General features: G+C 47.0%; 1 protein-coding gene across 2 annotated transcripts; it reads right to left on the bottom strand.

Moving 5' to 3' along the window:
• Positions 1–131: 131 nt before the first annotated feature.
• LOC118364657 (transcription activator BRG1) lies at positions 132–22,107 on the bottom strand. Of its 2 annotated transcripts, XM_052491287.1 has the most exons (31): positions 21,631–22,107; positions 18,329–18,586; positions 18,008–18,143; positions 16,848–17,273; positions 16,503–16,601; positions 15,680–16,236; positions 14,349–14,522; positions 14,078–14,251; positions 13,875–13,925; positions 13,385–13,515; positions 13,119–13,173; positions 12,389–12,652; positions 12,044–12,207; positions 11,646–11,712; positions 11,403–11,513; positions 11,039–11,281; positions 10,836–10,949; positions 10,582–10,689; positions 10,368–10,454; positions 10,200–10,246; positions 9,916–10,082; positions 9,469–9,632; positions 9,048–9,275; positions 8,477–8,554; positions 8,032–8,250; positions 7,658–7,923; positions 7,229–7,337; positions 2,426–2,527; positions 2,033–2,174; positions 1,165–1,301; positions 132–803 (listed from the first exon to the last, which is right to left on the bottom strand). In XM_052491287.1, the coding sequence occupies exons 2-31, from the start codon at positions 18,542–18,544 to the stop codon at positions 771–773; spliced, it is 4,869 nt and encodes a 1,622-aa protein (XP_052347247.1). In that variant the 5' UTR covers positions 18,545–18,586; positions 21,631–22,107; the 3' UTR covers positions 132–770. The 2 variants fall into 2 exon arrangements, with proteins under 2 accessions (XP_052347247.1, XP_052347246.1); XM_052491286.1 differs by lacking the exons at positions 9,469–9,632; positions 9,916–10,082; positions 10,200–10,246; ... (17 more) ...; positions 18,329–18,586; positions 21,631–22,107 and having other exon boundaries at positions 7,229–7,334; positions 9,010–9,158.
• Positions 22,108–23,729: the final 1,622 nt, after the last annotated feature.

Here is a 23,729-nt window from a genome sequence, read left to right as displayed (position 1 = left end):
ATCTTCAAACCGTGGCTTTTCATCCAGAGTACTGTTATCTGGTCAAGGTGAGAGGGCCATCTAGTGTACATAAAAGATAACTAATCATGTGTAGTGCATAAAGTGAATAAAGACAACAGCAGAGAGGAAAGTTTAATTACGAGACACCTTTATTGTACTTTTTGGAATCCAGTGACACAGACGCGAGACAGAGTCCCGCCCTTCCCTTCTCACTTGTAGCCGGAGGAAGGCCTAAGGGGGAACGTACCGTTTATCTCACTTGTATTCTTAAATTAAACAGAGATATAATAGAACGACACACCCAGGTGCATTTCCACAGACCAAACGACATGCATTCAAGGGACTTAAGAAACCACAGCGACTCCGGTCACACAGCTCCATCTCAAAGGAAACAAAACGACAAAACAAACTCACTTAAAGTCAGCACTCTCTCCCTGTGGTCCACGATCAGTCTGCTAATCAAACTCTGTCCACCTTAAATCACTTTCAGGAGAAAACAAGAAGGCAAAAAGACACAGTCCAGCTATTCATACCAGGATTGCTTAAATATGTAAGTGTTTTTTTTTTTGCTATCATTTTTTAAATTTTTTAATTGATGGTGTATTTTAATTATGGAATACATTTGTCTCACTAAAAATCAGCTCATCTAGCTAAAACTAGGCCCCTCTCCACTGGCTTGTCTCCCTGCTATAGAATCTAGGTAAAATATATAAGTTCCAGTCGAGGGTCTCAGTGGGCCGTTGGTCCTCGCAGAACAGGAGTGGTTCAGTTCAGTTCTCCTCACTGCCGCTGGCCGAACCCGCCTGAAATAGAAGCCAGAAGAAAAAACACTTAATCCTTCAACCCAATAAAACATAGCTTGTTGATCACCAGCCTAGTCGACTGTAGACGTTTAAGAAAACATTTCTGAAAACAAAAAACGTAAGTGTTAAAGACAATTCAAATAAAATACTGCTGGTTTGAGTTACACAAGTTAATCAGTGTTGCTAGACAGCCTTCAGTGCAAAGAGCTTAGAAGAGGTCAACTTCAGTCAAGACAGTAGACAGCCTTCACTGCAGAGAGCTTAGAAGAGGTCAACTTCAGACAGGACAGTAGACAGCTTCGAATGGAAGCTTAAATTGACAGTTAAGTAGTGTCTCAATGTATTTGTGCATGTGTCTTACCTCCTCCTGTTCCTCCTCGCTGTCGTCGTCGCTCACTACAGGTTTGGCCCGGGAGCCACGGCCCCTCCGGCGCTGGCCCTTCCCTCTGCCCTCCTTCTCCTTCCTCCCCAGCTTAATCTTCACCTTCACTGAACGAGCTGAAAGAAGCATGGACACAAATCCATGAGCTTACAATTCTTCAAAAGCTCAAAAAATTCTTAAATAGTTTAAAGGGGCAATCCCTGATAGCAACATCTATTTTTGGACTTTTAAATGAATGATTTACACCCATTGATTCTTGAAGAATATAAGTTCTAAAATGCCTCATGAGCTGAGTTAAATTGGCACATTCCACCAGAATCAAAAATATAAACTTGTTTTACTCCTTTGTAAACAATGTAATTGTAAACAAACACTGTACAGCCTCAAAACGTGGTTAAAACTATAATTATGCATTCATAGCTCAGTCTATGAATTTGAGAGTGGTTTCAACAGCCCCACCAGTCAGCTATTTACCAGACACTGGTGGGAGGAGGGTGGGACGCGTTGTTGTTTGAGCGGCAGATTGCCCTTTTAACAGTGGACTATGACACTAAGTGCATATGCTTTTAAACTGGAAGAACTTGCCCCGATTGGTGTTTTTAAATCACTGATGAAGGATTTTGAGGCTGATTCCCTGCCCGGTCAATGTTTTTAATTTGCAGTTTTATACTCGTGTGAATTCAATGGTTTTTACTGGATGTCTGTCTGTAATTTTTTTGTAATGACTTGGTGCTGCCCATCTTGGCCAGGGCGCTCTTGAAAAAGAGATTTTAATCTCAATGAGCCCTTTCTGGTTAAATAAAGGTTAAATAAATAAAAATATATATGTAAATACTGTAACACTCACATTCAGACTCAGAGCCTTCGTCCACCTCCTCCTCTTCTTCCTCCTCACTGTCCTCTCCCTCACTCTCCTCCTCCTTCTCCTTTTCAATCTTCTGCCTGACACTGGTGAAGACTGACTGCAGTACGATGGAGTCCTCATAGATCTGGGGGGTGAGAGACGCCACAGAGAAATATAGAAGATGTCACCAGCAGGGTAACAGGCTACTGTGACATTTCTCCAGAGTATGAGAGATACCGTTCAATTCACCATAAAGGTTGTGACAAGTCTCCTCGGATCTGTAATACATTGGGCTGAAACAGGCCCTCCATATCCCAGCACCCCCACAGCGTTGTCTTATCATGCCCAACAACGGTCAGCCCTCCCCTCACTCGCTCCCTGTTGCCGGACACTCACCAGAGAGCCCTCCAGGTTGAAGGTCTGAGCGTTACTACACAGCAGCATCACATCCTTCTCCAGGTCATTCAGGCTGCGGTACTTATGGCTGCGGATCCTCTCCTGGAGGGGAACAGAGGAGAGGACATCAGAATAGTCATCAGACCAGTAGAGAACAACACAGGACTGAGAAGATCAGAACTAGACAGCTAGATGTGACTTGCCAGTCCCCGAACCTCCCACAAGGACTGTTTTACCGAATGTGATTCCTTAGCCGATTCCCGCGATGTCTAATATTAGAGAAGTCTCGAGGTATTGCTCGCCTGAGGTAGATTACCTTATGATAAGCTGTAGACCCCACTATCTTCATTATTCATAGCCGTCTATTTGCCACCACAGACAGATGCCGGCACTAAGACTGCAATCAACCCTACTCTAGAATGCCATAAGCAAACAAGAAAACTTAAATGCAGGCAAACTTAAAGCAGTTTTACCACATTTTTCCAGCATGTCACAAGTGCAACTAGAGAAAAAAAAAATCTAGACCACCTTTACTACACACACAGCGATTCATACAAAGCTTTCCCCCGCCCTCCATTTGGCAAATTTTACCATAATTCCATCCTCCTGATTCCTGCTTACAAGCGAAAGCTAAAGCAGGAAGTACCAGTGACTCACGCTACAGGACTGTTTTGCTAGCACAGAGTGGAATATGTTCCCGGGATTCATCCAATGCCATTGAGGAGTATACAACCTCATTCATCGGCTTCATGAATAAGTGCCTCGACGACGTCGTCCCCAAAGTGACCAGAAGCCAGAAGCCATGGATTACAGGCAACATCCGCATCGAGCTAAAGGCTAGAGCTGCCGCTTTCAAGGAGCGGGACACTAATCCGGACGCTTATAAGAAATCCTGCTACGCCCTCAGACGAACCATCAAACAAGCAAAGCGTCAATACAGGATTAAGATTGAATCCTACTACACCGGCTCTGAGGCTCGTCGGATGTGGCAGGACTTAAACTATTACGGACTATAAAAGGGAAATCTAGACGCGAGATGCCCAGTGACACGTGGCTACCAGACGAGCTAAATGCCTTTCATGCTTGCTTCGAGGCAAGCAATACTGAAGCATGCACGAGAGCACCAGCTGTTCTGGATGACTGTGTGATGTAAGACCTTTAAACAGGTCAACATTCACAAGCCACAGGGCCAGATGGATTACCAGGATGTGTACTCAAAGCATGTGCGGACCAACTGTCAAGTGTCTTCACTGACATTTTCAACATCTCCCTAACCGAGTCCGTAATACCTATGTTTCAAGCAGACCACCATAGTCCCTGTGCCCAAGGAAGCGAATGTAAGCCAAATGATTACCGCACCGTAGCACTCACGTCGGTAGACATGAAGTGCTACCAACCTGAACAAAAGGAACACCTATGTGAGAATGCTGTTCATTGACTACAGTTCAGTGTTCCACACCATAGTGCCAACGAAGCTCATCACTAAGCTAAGGACCCTGGGATTAAACACCTCCCTCTGCAACTGGATCCTGGACTTCCTGACAGGCCGCCTCCAGGTAGTACAAGTAGGCAACAATACATCTGCCAGGCTGATCCTCAACACCGGGGCCCCTCAGGGGTGTGTACTTCATCCCCTCCTGTCCTCCCTGTTCACCTACGACTCCAACACCATCATTAAGTTTCCTGACGACAACAGTGGTTGGCCTGATCACCGACAACGATGAGACAGCCAACAGGAAGGTCAGAGAACTGGTAGTGTGGTGCCAGGACAACAACCTCACACTCAACCAGAAGCAAGACAAAGGAGCTGATCGTGGACTACAGGAAAAGGCGGGCTGAACAGCCCCTCATCAACAACGACGGGGCTGTAGTGGAGCGAGTCGAGAGTTTCACGGTCCTTGGTGTCCACGTCATCAATTAACTATCAGGGTCCAAAACACACCAAGACAGTCGTGAAGAGACCAAGACAAAACCTATTTCCCCTCAGGAGACTGAAAAGATTTGGCATGGGTCCCCAGATCCTCAAAAAGTAATACAGCTGCACCGTCGAGAGCATCCTGACGGGTTGTATCCCCGCCTGGTATGGCAACTGCTCGGCATCTGACCTTAAGGTGCTACAGAGGGTAGTACGTACGGCCCAGTACATCAGTGGACCAAGCTTCCTGCCATACAGGACCTATATAATAGGTGGTGTCAGAGGAAAGCCCATACAATTGTCAGAGACAACAGTTTTCTTTGAGACTGTTTTCTTTGCTACCACACGGCAAGCGGTACCAGAGCGACAAGTTTAGGACCAAAAGGCTCCTTAACCTGTTAGTCCACTAGGGGCATTATTTCATTTTTGGATAAAAAGACGTGCCCGTTTTAAGCGCAATATTTTGTCACGAAAAGATGCTCGACTATGCTTGGAATTTATAGTTTTGGAAAGAAGACACTGACGTTTCCAGAACTGCAAAGATTTTCACTGTGAGTGCCGTTGAACAAAAGCTTCAGGCAAAACCAAGATGTTTGAGCGCCCAGGAAATGAACAGGATTTCTGAAGCTACGTTTTCCATGATCACCTTATATGGCTGTGAATGCGACAGGAATGAACGGACACTTTCTATAGTTTCCCCAAGGTGTCTGCAGCATTGTGACGTATTTGTAGGCATATCATTGGAAGATTGACCATAAGAGACTACAATTGCCAAGTGTCCCGCACGGTGTCTGCGTGGAAATTGGTGCGCAAAAGTCAGCTACCAGTATTTTTCCATCCGAATCAGAGAAGAATGCAGGCTTCCAGGGACGGCATTTCAATGAAGAGATATATGACAAAACACCTTGAGGATTGATTCAAACAACGTTTTCCATGTTTCAGTCGATATTATGGAGTTAATTTGGAAAAAAGGTTGACGTGTAGGTGACTGAATTTTCGGTTAGTTTCGGTAGCCAAATGCATAGTAACAAAACGGAACGTTGTGTCCTACACAAGAATCTTTCAGGAAAAACTGGACATCTGCTATGTAACTGAGAGTCTCCTCATTGAAACATCTGAAGTTCTTCAAAGGTAAATTATTTTATTGATCCCTTTGCTGGTTTTTGTGAATATGTTGCGTGCTAAATGCTAACGCTAAATGCTAAGATAGCTATCACCACTCTTACACAAATTATTGATTTTCTCTGGTTCTAAAGCATATTTTGAAAATCTGAGACGACAGGATTGTTAAGAAAAGGATAAGTTTGAGAGCAGGCATATTTATTTCATTTGCGATTTTTAGAAATCGCTAACGTTGCGTTATGGTAATGAGCTTGAGGCTGTAGTAACGCGACCGCATGCGGGATGGGGCGGACTATGAGGTTAACCTCTTCGAGATAGGGGGCGCTCTTTTAATTTTTGGATAAAAAAACGTTCCCGTTTTAAACAAGATATTTTGTCACGAAAAGAGGCTTGACTATGCATGGAATTGACAGCCTTGGAAAGACAAAACTCTGACAAAACTCTGACGTTTCAGAGATATTATAAGATATTATCTGTGAGTGCCCCAGAACTAATGCTACAGGCGAAACCAAGATGAAGTTTCATACTGGAAATGCCCCAGATTCTGAAGGCGCTGTGTTCCCATGTCTCCTTATATGGCTGTCAATGCGCCAGGAATGAGCCTGCCCTTTGTGTCGTTTCTACAAGGTGTCTGCAGCATTGTGATGTGTTTGTAGGCATATCATTGGAAGATTGACCATAAGAGACTACATTTACCTGGTGTCCAGCCCGGTGTCCTGTGTCGAAATTATTGCGTAATCTGTAGGTCCATGCGCGATCCATTTTCTTCAGAAGAGAAAGTCAACTGCCACAAAGGATTTTATCGTCGATAGATATGTGAAAAACACCTTGAGGATTGATTCTAAACATCAGTTTGCCATGTTTGTCGATATTATGGCGTTAATTTGGAAAAAAGTTTGCGTTTTAATTACTTAATTTTCGTTTTTTTTCTTACCCAAACGTGATGAAGAATGATGAAGAAAACGGACCGATTTGTCAACACAAATAATATTTTTTGTAAAAACAGAACATTTGCTATCTAACTGAGACTCTCCTCATTGAAAACATCTGAAGTTCTTCAAAGGTAAATGATTTTATTTGAATCCTTTTCTGTTTTTTGTGAAAATGTTGCCTGCTGAATGCTAACGCTAAATGCTACGCTAGCTATCAATACTGTTACACAAATGCTTGTTTTGCAATGGTTGAGAAGCATATTTTGAAAATCTGAGATGACAGTGTTATTAACAAAAGGCTAAGCTTGAGAGCAAATAGATTAATTTCATTTCATTTGCGATTTTCATGAATAGTTAACGTTGCGTTATGGTAATGAGCTTGAGGCTGTAGTCACAATACCGGATCCGGGATGGCTCGACGCAAGAAGTTAACAGCTTCTACCCCAAGCCATAAGACTGCTGAACAATTCTTCTAATGGCCACCCGACTACATAAATGCATTTGTTTTGTACACTGCTGCTACTCACTGTTTATTATCTATGCATAGTCACTTCATCCCTACATACATGTACAAACTACCTCAACTAACATGTACCCCTGCACACTGACTCGGTACCGGTACCCCTTGTATATAGCCTTGTTATTGTTATATTTTATTATTTTTTACTTTAGTTTATTTGGTAAATATATTTTTTTTAAACTCTTCTTGAACTGCACTGTTGGTTAATAAGGGCTTGTAAGTAAGCATTTCATGGTTGTATTAGGCGCATGTGACAAATAAAGTTTGATTTGATTTAGTCTTATAACCGATACATTAAAGGGTTAGCGCCATACCTTAATCTTCCTGAAGTCGACAGGCTTGCGGATGAGCTCGTAGTACTCAGGCAGCTCCTTGCGGGAGGGCAGCTGGATGAAGACTTCACTCAGCTGGCGCCCATTGCTGCTGTGAAATAGGAGAACAGGGAAACTCCGGGATTAGTCCACCTCCACATGCTCTGCTCTGACCATTACATGACAAAGTAGGTTGCGTTTGTCGTCATGTGCTGACCTTCACTGAGTTATCTAGAAGAAAAAGAAAAGCACACCTATTTAGGCAAGTTGCTGGCTAGCGGAGTAGAAAACGTGAAAATCAAAGAGAGTCGCACACTGGGAGCTCAGATGCAAAAATGCAATTACCAACGTTGACAGCCAAGCTGTCTTCATCAGGGTATAATCAGGACCTTCACTGAGTTGTCATCCAGACATAGGAGCCCACCAACTCACCCGTCCTTGTATTTGATGACAGTGTCCACCACCTTCTTCATCTTCTTGGTGAGGGATGGGGGGTTAGGGGACAGTTTTTCAGCCGGAGGGCGCCCGCGTTTCTTGGCCTTCTTGACCTCCTCGTCCTTGTCACGGCTGCGACCACCGCCACTGGAGCTGGGTGTGGCCGGGCCGGGCATGTCGTCGCGGTCTCGCTTGCGCTTCCGGGTCGTCTTCTTGTGACGCACTTCCTCCTCGAGGTCCTCCAGATTACCGTCCTCTATGGCCTGTTGGAGGGGGAACCACACATCAGCATTGCAGGTCATAGATTTCAGTTATAGGACTTTCAATTATTAGCTAAAAGCTTTTTCAACCACAACAGCTGGATAGCTGACCTTGAGCCACTGCTTCTCTGTGAGTGAGTCGCTGTAGTCCACCTCCTTGCGCTGGCGAGAGCCGCGACCAAACATCTTCTCCTCCTCCTCCTCACAGGTGAGCCTCTCCACCTCGGCATCATCCTTTAGGATCCAGGTGGGCAGCTCGTCATCCTCCATCAGACGGGGCTTTCTCTTGGGGTTGCGGGCGTCCTCGCGGCGCCGGTCCAGGTCCATACGCTGGAGGGGAGAGGTACAGTGTAAGAAAAGAGGGGGAAAAAACAGTTGAAGAATGGTAGATTTCCATCTTAAGTCTATGCATGGATGTCATTTTATCAGACTTGAGGTTGTGTCAAAGCCTCCAACAGGGCAGTCTTCAGTTTAGAGGTTGACCGTGAAGCCTCCAGTTGCCTCAAGAAAGACTCAGACTACATTACTGTAAATCCTGAAGAACTATGGGACTGACCATGAACTGGTCAAACTCCTCCTCGCTCCTGGCAATCATCTGGTTGACAGTCTCATCATCAGGCACCTCGTCCTCCTCCTGTCGACAATAGAAAGGGTGAACACAGGGCTGTTAGTGGTGCCTCAGAGCCACGCCTCTGAACTAGAATTCTTGAATGCTTATCAGTTGTTAGTATCATATAAAGTGCATTATAACATGTAGTGCGTGATGTATTGGAGTAAATATCCTACAATAGATGTGATGCATACGTCTACCAGGAAACCACTGCTCCTACTAACTGTATAGATAGAACAGACTTCCAGCTAGGACGGCTACTTTGTTATTGAAAAAGAGCTTCATTAAATAAATAAAAAGTAAAAAAAAATTAAGAAAACGCAGGACGAGAAGAAGAGGGGAAACCAAACCTAAAAAAAGGAACAGCCCCTAAATCCAGAAGGTAGAGAGGAGGAGGATAGAAAAGTAAAGAAAGGTTAAATGGTAGGGAGGTGTGTGGGCGGTCGGGTAGTGTGGTGGACGGTCATGATCACACCCACCAACGCCCCCCCAGCGCGCCAGCCCCCGGGGCCCCGACCTCGTCCTGTTCCTCATGCTCCAGGATGGCCTGCAGGAAGGCACGGCGCTCATGACTCGACGACTTCTGGTCGAACATGCCGGCCTGGATGACCTTCTGGTCCACGTTCAGCTTGTACTTGGCCGCCGCCAGGATCTTCTCCTCCACACTTTGAACGGTGCAGAGACGCAACACACGCACCTCGTTCCGCTGCCCGATACGGTGGGCTCTGTCCTGGGCCTGCAGATCCTGTACAGGGGAGGGAGAGAGAAAGAGAGGGGTGAGTGATCAGAGTTAGGGGGAGGGCAGGACATGGGAGTTGGCTGTTACCTCACAAAATCACCTCAATAGCCACTAATCCTAGCTGTTTTCTAAATATATATCAATAACTCCAGTGAGATTCCTAGAGCATAATACTGCAGTAGAGGGTAATGAGCTGAACCTGATGTGGGTTCCAGTCTGAGTCAAAGATGACCACAGTGTCAGCAGACTGAAGGTTGAGGCCCAGCCCGCCGGCCCTGGTGCTGAGCAGGAACACAAAGTACTGAGAGGCGGGGTCATTGAAGGTCTTCAAAAGCATCCCACGATCCTCAGCCTTAGTGGTTCCTACGGAGACAAAGACCAATGGTGATAGTGACCAGTTTCCACAGGAAACAACAGCAGGAGGGATATGCAAATAACATGAGCTCAGCTTGTGATCGTACATCAGCCTCCCCACACCACAATGTTGAGCTATTGTGTTCTAGTAAACTGCATACTGTAAGTACAAAACAAATCCTACACATAGTACTGTTTTTCTCACAGTACAAAATACTTCTGGAATTTGTCTTGAATTCATTTTCTGAGCACAAGCCACCAGACTAAATATCTCTCCTATCCCGCCTCTCACCGTCCAGACGCAGGTACTTAAAGTTGCGCCAGCCAAAGTAGTCCTCCATGATGGTCATGGTGGAAGTCATCTGACAGAAGAGCAGGACCTTGTGGTCGGTGACCATCAGCTTGGGCAGGATACGGTCTAGCAGCTCAAACTTCCCAGCGGCGCGGTACAGGTCAGGTCTGGAGGAGGCAGGGGACGAGAACAGAGGGGTGGATGAGGGAACGCGCCACACATAGTAAGATCAACCACAGCACCATGAAGCATCGACATGCAACGTCAGCAGATGCTTTGCTTACCCAGACACTACGCCCCCAGTGAATCCCAAATGCTCAGAGAAGGACTCCTGTGAACAGACGAGTCACAACTACTCGGTTAAAATGAGAAGCTTTAACCACAATCTTACACCTCAGTCAACATCTCTTCTCAATTCATGGAAGAGTTGAGGTGGGCCCTTTGCACTGTACCTCGATCTGCTGGAACATGTAGGGATGGTTACAGATCTTCCTCAGCTGCATGATGGTGTTCATCAGGGTCTTGGTGCCTCCTTTACCCTGAAACACAACACTCCGCACTTAGTTATCCTGTAGTACCCATCTAAACAGCCCAGTATAACTGACCCCCAGTCAGTTGTTAGGGGGTGTATGGAGAGCAGTGAGGGGGTTCTCTACTCCTCCTTACCTTCTTGTCTTTCTCAGAGCCGTCGGTGAGCAGCACACCCTTAGCCTGCATGTGTCTGTACAGCACTCTCTGCAGGGCCGACATGTCACACTTGATCACATACTCCACCTGGGGAACACACACACACACACACACACACACACGGAGAGAACAGGTTAAAACATTGCACTGATATGAGTTTAAAGTACTGAAAGAATCAATTTATCTTTATTGTCCTTGGAGACTGAAAGCCAAGCGATTGACAGGAGTCAGACCTTCTCAGGCAGCTGGGACTCCACCTCCTTTTTCAGTCTGCGCAGCAGGAAGGGGCGGAGCACTTTGTGCAAACGACGGATAATCAGGATGGTCTCTTCCTCGTTCAGATCCACCTAGGGTCGAGAGAGAGGGGGGTAAGAGTCCAGACATGATGACCCCAATGTCTCCAAAACACCCCTCTCCAGAGCCTTGACTAACTCACCTTCTCTCCGGTCATGGCGAAGGGGGCGTTGAACCACTGCTCAAAGGTAGTGCAGGACTTGAAGATGGTCGGCAGCAGGAAGTTGAGCAGGGCCCAGAGCTCCGGCAGCTTGTTCTGCAGCGGGGTGCCGGTCAGCAGCAGACGCCGCGGGGCCAGGTAGTGGGTGTTCAGAACCACAGTCAGCTTACAGTGGTGGTTTTTCATACGGTGGCCCTCGTCCACTATCATGTACTTCCATCGCAGCTGAGAGGTAAAGAGTACAGTGGCGTGAGAAGATGAAATGGAAGTTTCCATAGGTTCACCTGTCTGACTAGGGACATTTCTAAGGCGGTGCACAGGGTGATTTGAAGAGGTGGGTCCCTACCTTAGCCAGCACTTGCTTGTCTTTGATGATGTACTCGTAGGTGGTGAGCAGTACGTTGAACTTGCCGCTGCGCAGGATGGGGAGGAATGCCCGGCGAGCCTGTGGGGAGCCCTGGACAGAGACATGGTAGAACACACATCAACAGAACACTATAATCAAAGGATATTCACATGTACATGCGGACCACCTACTATGCAATTGTCAAACTTCACCCTGGAAGAAGGGTTGAAAGGGGCTACTCACTTTGTAAGAGACTTTCACCACCGTTGGAGCCCACTTATCAAACTCATACACCCAGTTGGACAGAGTTCTGAAAACAAAGACGGGAGATAAATTGATAAACATACACTTTCTCTGTCCACCTCGAGTCGCACTGACACAACACAAGGCACTGACACAACACAAGGCACTGACACAACACAACACAAGGCACTGATACAACACAAGGCACTGACACAACACAAGGCACTGACACAACACAAGGCAAAAATATCTATGACCGTGGAAAATACCCATAACAGCCCTTTCGGGCTTGTATCCGTATAATTACAGGTGAGAATCTCGATTGAAACAGAAATACTGCATCAGTTCCGGTCCATAAAGGAGCTGAGAACCAACTAGAGGAAAGGAGAAGGACTCACGAGAGGGGCACGATGATGAGGAAGGGGCCGTTGATGCGCTTGTGCTCCATGAGGTAGGTGATGAGGCCGATGGTCTGGATGGTCTTGCCCAGACCCATCTCATCAGCCAGGATCCCATTCAGGTTGTTGTTGTACAGAGACACCAGCCACTCCAAGCCCTTGATCTTAGAGGAGAAAGGGACACAAACCAGTCATTCTACTGTCTCACATAGTCATCAGGCTTTGGTCATGTGTCATCTCTTCTTTTTTGAGACGTTACTTCTTGTAAGCATTGTGAAAGGTAAACACTACAGCATGCATTGTGTATGTGAAATCACGTTACTGTGACGTGGGTAGACTGTGTACCTGGTAATGTTTGAGCTGCCCGTTGACCAGCAGCGTGGACTGTTTGTCCACCGTCTCAGTGACGGCGTGGGCCACAGCATAGTAAGACTGCAGGCCTCGGGCGAACGCAGCCTCGGCACTGTTATACTCATCATCCACATCCTGCTTGGCCCCTTCGATGATGTAGCGGACGTCGACCTCGGACACGTCCTCTGTGTCGGGATCTGGGATCTTCTTTTTCTCCTCGGTGGGAGCCTGGGAGGGCTGGGGCTCCATCTCTTCCTCCTGAGGGGTGCGGAGCAAGAGGATGGACTCAGATACAGGCGCCACACAGCCTGGCTCAAACTGTCTCAGCCAAGGTCAAGTCAAAAGACGTTATCGAATAGGAATAAAATATTATTTATGGAAACTAGAACACAGCTTGTCCCATGAACTGGTCAGGATTAAAATTAATCTGGAAAAGATCTCTGTTCCAGTAAAGATATTTACAGCACAATACATTTTGATTTACATTAATATAAGCCTTATAGTACACAATGCAGAGAAAGGGTTACATTGGTTTGACTTGGCAATGACCTAGTTTCTGAAAGCCAAAGGCAAGAGTGGTACGCCTCTGAACAGACTCCACACGCAAGGTCTCATCCACGGCGGTCTACATTTATTTAAAGGTGTCTTTAGGTTTACGATATACATATATTAAAGGGGAAAGTGGGGGGGGTAAGGAGAGCATTGTGGTCTCTAAGGTACATACCTCCTCTTCCTCTGAGCCACTGTCCTCGCTGTCTGAACGAGGGGCCACTTCATACCTGCAGGAGAAAAGTTTAAATGATTAGTTGTGATGCCCGATGAAATTGTTTTGAGATGACAGTGTTTATGTACTTATGGCTAAGCAACAGTGTGAAAAGCATTTAGATTTGTACAATGTTCATCCTTTCCAAAGGAAAATTATATTTCATATTCCTCAGGCTCTCGTGTCGTCATTATTCCCACAGTCTGGGTAAACAAGAGTTAACTGACCCAGGGTTCATCTCCAGCCAGGTGTCCAGCTGGCCAGCCCGGGGCGCATCCAGCCCCGTCAGGATCTTCCCACTATCTACATGGATCACCTTCACAGGCAGGTCACTCATCTGACTGGTCTCATCCAGGGGCTGAGAGTGGAAGAGGGAACGAGTGAGAAATTGACTGGAAACTGTGTGATATATTATTGCCTGTCAATATGATCATTTCATGGAAAATTAAACAAGTATTCCTGTGGCCTTGTGAAAAACAGGGAGCCTGGAAACAATGCTACCTTTTAGTTTCTTATCAACATATCATGGGGCAAATGGCCTATTACCAGACATGAAAAGGGCCTATTAGTTAAAATGTTGAGTGATGGGGCTTACATTCATTCATTATATTGTTCTTCACGAACTGATGGTAGAGAAGATGACTTTGTCAAAAAGCTTGGTGGGAAATTGTCTGGATTTTATCGGACCAAATCTTTCACTTGGGATCTGAAACTCACCTCTCCGTCGGGTCCCAGGGCAGGAGGCTGGCCCTCCCCACTCTCTGGCTTCTAGGGAACATGAACATCAGTTTCTCATATTGCAATGACAGGCTCAACAACGTAAACACGGGGGGCCGCATATCGCAGTAAAACACAAGGTAACAATACAACAAAAGGAACTTCAGAAAGATGCACTTTCAACATTTGGTCTCATTCTTCACCTTCTTCTTCTTCTTCTTTTTCTTCTTCTTATCCTTGAGGGCCTGATCAGCCTTGTGGGCTCTGACCAGATCGGTGAGGTTGGCCACGTACTCGTCTGTCTGCTGCAGCAGGTAGGCCAGGCGCTTGTCTTTCTTCTGGTCAATCAGCTTACGGTAGCCCTCCTCATCTTCCGCCTAGGGAAGGACACACATTGACTACGGGTGTTAGAGTAGATCTATGGCTATTTAATAGTGACTGTGTAAACGGTCACGCAGCTGTATGGTCACTCACCATCAGCCTCCTCATTCTCTCCTTCTCAATGCGCTCGTTCTCCTTCTTCTGCTCGCGCTCAGTGTTGGCGTGGTACGTGGCCACAGCTTTGGTGGCCTTCTGGAGCTTGGCTGTGATGGAGCGGTGGTACTCCTTGAAGTCTTTAGCATGCTGCAGGATGCTGTTAAGGTATTCCTGTACAAAAACCTCTGAATATTAGTGTCTATACAATACAACGCGAAGCACTGGAGGTCTTACAAGAATGTGAGGATCATCTGACATCTAGGTTGGGAACCCGGCGTCTCTGTCCCGACCCCCGTGTACCCGGCGTCTCTGTCCCGACCCCCTGTGTACCCGGTTTCTGTCCCGTGTGTACTCTGTCCCGACCCCCCTGTGTACCCGGCGTCTCTGTCCCGACCCCCCTGTGTACCCGGCGTCTCTGTCCCGACCCCCCTGTGTACCCGGGCGTTTCTGTCCCGACCCCCTGTGTACCCGGCGTTTCTGTCCCGACCCCCTGTGTACCCGTCTCTGTCCCGGCCCCCCTGTGTACCCGGCGTCTCTGTCCCGACCCCCCTGTGTACCCGGCGTCTCTGTCCCGACCCCCCTGTGTACCCGGCGTCTCTGTCCCGACCCCCTGTGTAGCTCTGTCCCGGTGTACCCGGCGTTTCTGTCCCGACCCCCTGTGTACCCGTTTCTGTCCCGACCCCCTGTGTACCCGTTTCTGTCCCGACCCCCTGTGTACCCGGCGTGGCGACCCCCTGTGTACCCGGCGTCTCTGTCCCGACCCCCCTGTGTACCTGGCGTTTCTGTCCCGACCCCCTGTGTACCTGGCGTTTCTGTCCCGACCCCCCTGTGTACCCGGCGTTTCTGTCCCGACCCCCCTGTGTACCTGGCGTTTCTGTCCCGACCCCCCTGTGTACCTGGCGTTTCTGTCCCGACCCCCCTGTGTACCTGGCGTTTCTGTCCCGACCCCCTGTGTACCTGGCGTTTCTGTCCCGACCCCTCTGTGTACCTGGCGTTTCTGTCCCGACCCCTCTGTGTACCTGGTGTTTCTGTCCCGACCCCTCTGTGTACCTGGTGTTTCTGTCCCGACCCCTCTGTGTACCTGGCGTTTCTGTCCCGACCCCTCTGTGTACCTGGCGTTTCTGTCCCGACCCCTCTGTGTACCTGGCGTTTCTGTCCCGACCCCTCTGTGTACCTGGCGTTTCTGTCCCGACCCCTCTGTGTACCTGGCGTTTCTGTCCCGACCCCTCTGTGTAACTGGTGTTTCTGTCCCGACCCCTCTGTGTACCTGGCGTTTCTGTCCCGACCCCTCTGTGTACCTGGTATTTCTGTCCCGACCCCCTGTGTACCTGGTGTTTCTGGCGTCGTTTGCGCTCCTGTTCAATCTTCTGTTGCTTCTCCAGTTTCTCTGTGATGCGGGCCTCACGGAGGGACTGCCGCTTGCTGCGCTTGTAGGCCTTAGCGTTGAGGGCCGTCTCCAGGGCCGTGTCACGACGCATACACACCACTACCTCCTGACGCAGCTGTCTCTGGAAATTTAGCAGCCTCAGGGCCTTTAGCTCGATGTTGGCTTTGGTGCGCAGGTCTCCGGCTAGAGACCCTGGTAGATGCTCCAGCTCCTGGATACGGTGGGTGATACGAGCCTGCAGCCTGTACTCTCTCTCCTGGAGGATCTCTACTGGGTCCAGGCCACGGGGCTTCTGGATAGGCGTGATGCGGTTCTGTTTCTGGTGCAGCACCATAGGTGGGGGCTGGGGGGGCTGCCCGGGGGACTGGGTCTGGGGGGGCATGACCGGGGAGGCAGCAGGGGGCACGGAGGGGGGAGCAGGGGAGGGTCTCCCAGTGGGCTGAGGGGGAATCAGCTTCTGGGGAGCACTGGATGGAGCAGCAGCATTCACCATGGGCCCTAGAACATATGGCATTGAAATAATTATTAGTTCTACCATTGATTCTACAGTGTTTTGGTGCAATTATTATCTGTTTAATATGTGTGTATTCCTTGTTTAATTTATTTTTAACTAGACAAGTCAGTTTACACTGACGGCCTACCGTTGTGATAGGTCTGGTGAAACTATCAGCACAGGAAAGAGAAGAACATGGACTAAAAACCCTACAGACGAGTGCTCTCTCCACACAGGTGAATCACTGCCCAGGGGTCAAGCTGAGCCTCACCTTCGGGCCATTGTTTAGGGGGTCCATTGGTGGGCTGGCCCTGCATACCAGGGGGAACACCTGAGGGTCCTGGAGGAGGCATGTTTGGGCCTACCATTCCTGCAAGATGACATTAGAAATGATCAGACACTGCCTGGGCATTCATGCCTACTGAAGTCTAGTTAACGTAGAAAATGGTGCCTGAACTGAGAACATGTGTTCAAGTTTCACCACCAGGGGTCTCCGTTCAGCATTCAAATGATTTATTTTATTTGTTTGAGAGAGAGAACATTTGTGTGTCATTCATAGGGTTGCAAAACTCATTGGCAGCCTGTGTAGCATAACTTTGTACATTCCCCCCCTCACCATGAGGTCTGTTGTAGTTTGCTGGTGGCTGTCCAGGCCCCGCTCCAGGCCCAGAGGAAGGGGGCATGTTGGGCATCCCTGGCTGCTGCTGCATCCCTGGCATGGGCCTCTTGCCCTGCACAGCCATCTGCAGGTGGTCTGGCAGGGGCTGGCTGCGAGACAGCATCTTGTAGGCCATGATCTGAGCCCTGAGCTGGTGTAGCTGGTTTTGGTTGAAGGGGGTGGGTCCACCTGGCCCAACACCGCCTGGCCCAGAACCACCACTCGGACCTGCGACCCCAACGCGGTTCTGCTGGCCCATGGCCTGGGGGTCACCTCCCTCCATGGGGACACCTGGGCCAGAGGGCATCATGGGGCCGGGGGGAGGGCCGTTGGCTGGCACGGGGCTGGGAGAGTGCTCAGAACCCCCCAGTGGAGAGGGGTAGCCTGGGGAGGAGAGACAACAGCACAGGTGAGAAAAGTAATCTTCCCTGGGAATGGTAGGGCATGACTGTCCCTTTAACTGAGAACGGTGGGAAACTGATTTGAATGACTAAAATAAATGGCTAGATACATCGAAAATGGTGGCGAAATGGATGCCAACAGACTAGTAGAAATGTTAAACAAATCCAGACTGGTATTATGATTATGAGCTGGACTGGCGATACAAAGACTTACAAATTAGTCTAACAGACATGCGCACATTACAGCTGAGCCTTGCCCTCTGTCACACCAGTCAATACAGGGTAGAAGAGTCAACAGAAAAACACCCTCTCCTGTGTTACAGTAATTCAACAGCCCCTCTGTCCCTCTCTCCTTGGTGACTGAGTAGTTTTGTAGCAGACAGCTGCCACCAGCATTGTCTGAAAGGGGAAGCCTCATGCCCCCCCCCCCATCTGAGCGTCTGCTGCTCACACTACCCAACAAAAGACAGAAGTGAAAGTGGAGAAACTAGCTGGTTGAGTTCACAGTACAAGTGCACACGCGTCTGCACGAGTTAGCATTCTCTTCTCAGGTAATTGGCTTTAAAAACAATTGTGCTTAACTCTAAAATCATAAGCACCATATTTAGAGCATATGGAAAGCTAATAAGTTGACCTTTTGTGTAAAGCTCCTTCAACAACAGAGTCAATGTTTCCTCTATCCTCTATGCAATCTAATCAGTACCCATGGTATGGTACCTTGGGAATGTTGGTCCATGGGGCTAGGAGGGGGTCCCATTCCAATGTGGCCTCCACCTGGTCTCATGCCCATGCTCTTCATCGATCCATAGCGAGGGTCATCAGACATGCCCTTCTCATGCATGCCTTCCATAGGCTGGGAGAAGACAACACACATTAATACATTAACATAAGCATGTCCTACTTAGATAGCACATACATTTCTTATATACAGTAAAGGAAGAATAGATTAATGCTAACCTAGTATATATATTTTTTTAAGTTGTCCAAAAATGTTACCGCACACATTACATTTAAGGATGTGCCCGTTTTCTGTCTTACTTTGTGCATCTGATGCATATTCTCCTGAGGATATACTGAGGGCCCCTGTTGTGGGTGGGAGTGCCCAGAGGCTGGGGGACCTGGGCTGGGTCCCATCATGCTATGAGCAGAGCCCGGGGAAGGGCTGGGGCCCATCATTGCTCCTGGAGAAGGCCCCGGTCCTGGGGAGGGGCCCGGCCGAGGCGTCCCTCCCATGGGGGGGTCTGGGGTGGACATCTCTCAGCTGAGTCTGAGAATGTGACAGCACCAAGCACCACTCTGCAGAGAGGACAAATTACAGATGATACTGACCAAATTGTAGTTGACAATCTTTTTTTGCGTTTGTTGGCTGAACCTGCACCAAATCTCCAGTGGTTTACCTCCATAGCTTGTTTTCCATTATCTTTTTTTTGTGCAATTTTATTTCCATGACGGATCAAAAAACATGTTTTCTCATGACTCTTGTCCCTCTGCAGCAGCAGACATATGGTATTATAATTTGATTTTAAGGCTCGTATGAATATCCTGCTTTATATAATATTTGTGTCATTATCACAAATCAACTGCATTATACTTAAATACTTCAACCAGTAAAATGGCTCTTTGGCTTTTGCCACAGCATTTATCAATGAGCGTTAGGATTCTAGCTAACAATTGATGCATCCAAAAAAGTTATTCTGCAAAGACGACAACCAACTATAATCTTAGCAACTTTCAAGCAAGAATCAAAACATAATTGTAAGCGTATGAGAACCTTAGTCCCCTCCTGCACTCCCTGTTCAGTCACAACTGCATGGTCCACACACACCAACACAGTCCCGAAGAAGGCACGACAATGCCTCATTCCCCACAGGAGGCTGAAAAGATTTGGCAAGGGCCCTCAGATCCTCAATAAGTTACACTGCTGCACCATTGAGAGCATCTTTTTTTTTTCCAATTTCGTGGTATCCAATTGTTGTTGTAGTAGCTACTATCTTGTCTCATCGCGACAACTCCCGTACGGGCTCGGGAGAGACGAAGGTTGAAAGTCACGCGTCCTCCGATACACAACCCAACCAGCCGCACTGCTTCTTAACACAGCGCACATCCAACCCGGAAGCCAGCCGCACCAATGTGCCGGAGGAAACACCGTGTACCTGGCAACCTTGGTTAGCGCGCACTACGCCCGTCCCGCCACAGGAGTCGCTGGTGCGCGATGAGACAAGGACATCCCTACCGACCAAGCCCTCCCTAACCCGGACGACGCTAAGCCAATTGTGCGTCGCCCCACAGACCTCCCGGTCGGAGCCGGTTACGACAGAGCCTGGGCACGAACCCAGAGTCTCTGATGGCACAGCTGGCGCTGCAGTACAGCGCCCTTAACCACTGCGCCACCCGGGAGGCCCCATTGAGAGCATCTTGACAGGCTGCATCATCGCTTGGCATCCAAATGCAAGGCACTACATAGGGTAGTGCGTAAGGCACAGTACATAACTTGGGCGACCTCCCTGAATTCCATGACCTCTTTACCAGGCGGGGTAAGAGGAAAAACACTAGAAATTGTCAGACTCCAGTCACCCATGTCATAGACTGTTCTTTCTGCTACTGCACGAGAAGCGGTACCAACGCTGGAACCAACAGGACCCTTAACAGTTTCTACCCCCAAGCCAAAAGACTGCTAAATAGTTAACCAAATAGCGACACAGACTTTCTGCATTGACCCCCTTAAGCACTAACCCTGACTCATCATATACACTGCTGCTACTTCTTATTATCTATCCTGTTGCCTAGTCACTTTACCCCTACCTATATGTATAGCTATCTACCTCAATTCCCTCGTACCTCTGCACATCGACTCAGTACGGGTACCTCTGTGTATAGCCAAGTTATCGTTACTCATTGTGTATTTTGGCTATTCCTCATGTTATTTTAATATTTTCCCCTGCATTGCTGGGAAGTTAGTCTACACCTGTTCGTTGTGAAGCATTTGATTTGTTGAAAGACACCAATGTTCTGTTGATCTTCAGTTTGCACAGGCCCACCTAAAGACCTCTAGATGATTACAGATGCCTGCCTTTGATAATACAACCCATATCACAAATCAATTATAAAATGGTATACTTTTATTAATAATTGCTTCCCTCAAATATAATAATTGCAGATAGTTGGAGAGAAATATGCTCGAATGACCAAATATTTTTCCCAGTGTGTGGCGATTGACAGAATGAGGAGAGTTCTTGTTTGGAAACCTTATACTCAGACGAGGTGATTCAGATGATGCTGCCCAGGAGCAGCTGCATGCATAAAAAGAACTCCCTCCCATACACTCCCGACAGAATAAACATAAAAGGTAAACAGCAACCATGATGTGTGGTTAAAGTTGTCGACATCATGACATTCATGTTAGTGAGACGAGTAACGTTATAGCTAGCTATTTAAACGATTGAGAGTGGAATCGATTGTCGTTCCTCCTCACTAGATATTGTTATGTTAACAGTTATGTCCAAGGAGTGATGCATTCTCTTTGGTGAGACAGTAGTAGCTTGATACTGTAAACCCTTCTACCGGCGACTTGACTTAAGCTAGCTAGCTTTAGTAAAACACGGATATTTAGCTAGCTAGTGGCCCATAGTTGCCGGTTGCAGTTGGTAATCGTAGAAATTGAATTACGGTAGCTAACTGGGTAAAGACTTCGTTCGTTAACTACTTGCTAAATATTTAGTTGTAGACGCTAACTAACCAACGTTGTAAAAAAAAAAACTGTTAACGGATGCTAAGCTAATGTGGTGTAGTTAGCTTAGCTTGGCTAGAAAGCTAGCTATGTATAGTAACTCAGTTCCGTTTACAACACAGGTCAGAAACCATTCAGTCATGTGATGTGCTAACAAACATTGTTTTCTAGCTACATAATGTGTATAAAATGAAAACTAAAAACACAAAGAAACCCTGCCAGACAGTTGGCTAACGTTAGCTGGTATAGTCTCTACTAGCCGAACATGCTGTCGTTACAAAATGTATGGTGAGAATTGGGTTATTTTGCTGACTTTGGAGATGCAGCAAGAGAGTAAAGGTTAAACAATCCTTTCAGTTGATTGATCCAACCTGCATCCCGTACCCCCGCTCTAGCTAGACAGATACATTTACCAAAAACACAATTCATTCATTTCACTCTGACGCCAGTCTGCACTGCAGACAAGACTAATAAATATGTCGGTCTTGATGCTAACGTTCCTTCCAACCCAACGATAAGCAAAGGGTATTAGAAACTGAAATTACGTCTCAATAATCCAAATAAGGATAACATCGACGAAGTATTACAAATAAAATGGTTGAATCTGACTTACATTGAAATCACCCTTCGCCGATAGGTCCCTTCGATTTCCAACGCTAGCCAGAAACAAAGAGCGACCAAGCCTGTTAGCTTTTTTTCTCTCGCCACCCCCACTTCTCGTCTGATTGTATCACCAAGGAACGGCCTTCACTACAGCAACGGTGATACAAGAGCGCCCCCCCTACACGTTCATCCCCCATGAACGACTGGAAAATCAACGCATGCCCAGTCTAGGCCCCATTGCAGAGAAGAATGTGGGCGAAGTATGTCGACGTGGGGGATGGGTGTACAAGTTATTATAGAACAGCATTATTACACGTAGTAAAATAAGATAATGAGGGATCCTTGTTGATAGTAGTCATTGACAGTAATAATGAAATCAATTGAGCTCCGTTTACATACATTTTTCTGCCTGAATAAAATGTGCAATGTCAAAAAAGCATTTGCCGATGTCAACACAAGCTTTTTTATTTTTTTCCCTAGGCAAGTCAATTAAGAACAAATTCTTATTTACAATGACGGCCAAACCCGGACGACATTGAGCGTATTGTGCGCCACCCTATGGGACCCCCAATCACATCTGGATTCGAACTGGCGTGACGCTTCTAGCACTGAGATGTAGTGCCTTACACGGAACCCAAACCGGCTGCGCACGAGCGCTATCGTGCATAAATGTATCTTGTCCCCCTACACTAAACGCGATCACGACACGCAGGTTAAAATATAAAAACAACCTCTGAACTAATTAGTGTTGGTTCAGAGTTTGTTTTGATATTTTAACCTGCGTGTCGTGCTCGCGTTTGGTGTAGGGGGACGAAATACATTTATGCACGATGGCGCACGCGCGCAGCCGGTTTGGGTTCCGCGTTTGACCGCTGCGCCGCTCAGGCTCGCCGCTAGATGGCGTAGTATAGGCTTGGGCCTTCCGCAAATGACTTGTGTGGGAATGATACTATAAAGACACAGAAGAGCCTTGTCTAGAATAACTCCTGAGCTGCAAAATAGAAAGTAAACATGATTTAGGCTAGGCCTATTCCACTATCTAAATATGTGTGTTATTTCATGGACATATAATTGCATAATGTATTTTTATAGCCATGTGGGGCTACTGTAGTGAGCATGTAACCTAATGAATCACACTTTTTCCAGTATTTGGGAGCACGGACTTATATTAGGCATTATATTAGGCATTTTGACCGTTGTATTTGCAAATTCCAGTCTGTATGTAGGCATGTTATAGCCATTTGCATTGCACAACCCCAGCACACAGAGGCTATATCCATAACAAATAACAGACAAAACAAAATATTGATTAAGTGTTGGCTATAACCTGTCTTGAGCGAAATAGTCTTGACTATTTGGGACCCATTGGCTATCCATAGCCTATTCTTAGTGCCAGATCTGTTTTTCCCTATCAGCCACTGCATATCCTTCAACTGTTTTGTTTAAAATGTATTTAGAGGCTATATTTAGAGGCCTGTGAGCTAGGGTATTTTTTTAAGGGGAGGCCTATAATAAAAACAGTTATAAAACACAAATAGAATTCTACAATTATTCCACAATACAGCTGTACCCAAAATGATAGCTTACATTGCAATGCTTCAAGTTGATGGCCCATTGTTTTATTTGGATAGACCTAAATTAAACATTGAATAATTAAAATGATAGGCTACTTGATAATTTAGATACCTTTGAATACGCACATGGATTTCAATAAACAAACATAAGACTGTTCTATTCTCTTTGATTAATTCCTATTGGAACTCAGAAAACAGAATGGATGACATACTGACTAAACTGAATGATGAATTAAATGTTGAAATATGTTGGGATGATGAGTTGCACGCATTGTGCATGCTCTGTACTTTATTTGGCTAGTAGGCAAATAGGCCTACATTAGGGTATAATGACTATGGCTGCATGCCCCCAGAAAGGCATCTTCTGAGGCTGAAGGGTGCTTTTCCAAAGGTGCATAGTGCTGTGGTGCTGCATCGAGATCACAAGCTCTTCAACTGGGCAGCTGTCACACAATGGAGGGAATAGCCTACATGGAGACTACTTAAGACCACTGCAACAGAGTTATTGTAACGTGTGGGAATAAGATCATGCTAG

The sequence above is a fragment of the Oncorhynchus keta genome, chromosome 32 (genome assembly GCF_023373465.1).
Source record: "Oncorhynchus keta strain PuntledgeMale-10-30-2019 chromosome 32, Oket_V2, whole genome shotgun sequence".
Lineage (NCBI taxonomy): Eukaryota > Metazoa > Chordata > Actinopteri > Salmoniformes > Salmonidae > Oncorhynchus > Oncorhynchus keta.
Note: the sequence above shows the minus strand (reverse complement) of the source record. Positions and strands in the feature narration are given on the sequence as shown.

Bases quoted from the DNA above. Each gene is read 5' to 3' on its own strand.
- LOC118364657 (XM_052491287.1), bottom strand. From the start codon at position 18,544: ATGTCCACCCCAGACCCCCCCATGGGAGGGACGCCTCGGCCGGGCCCC. The intron at 11,282-11,402 runs GTAGGGACCCAC...TTTACCTCTCAG, and splicing joins ACAAGCAAGTGCTGGCTAAG to CTGCGATGGAAGTACATGAT. The intron at 10,083-10,199 runs GTAAGCAAAGCA...TGCCTCCTCCAG, and splicing joins ACTGGGGGCGTAGTGTCTGG to ACCTGACCTGTACCGCGCCG.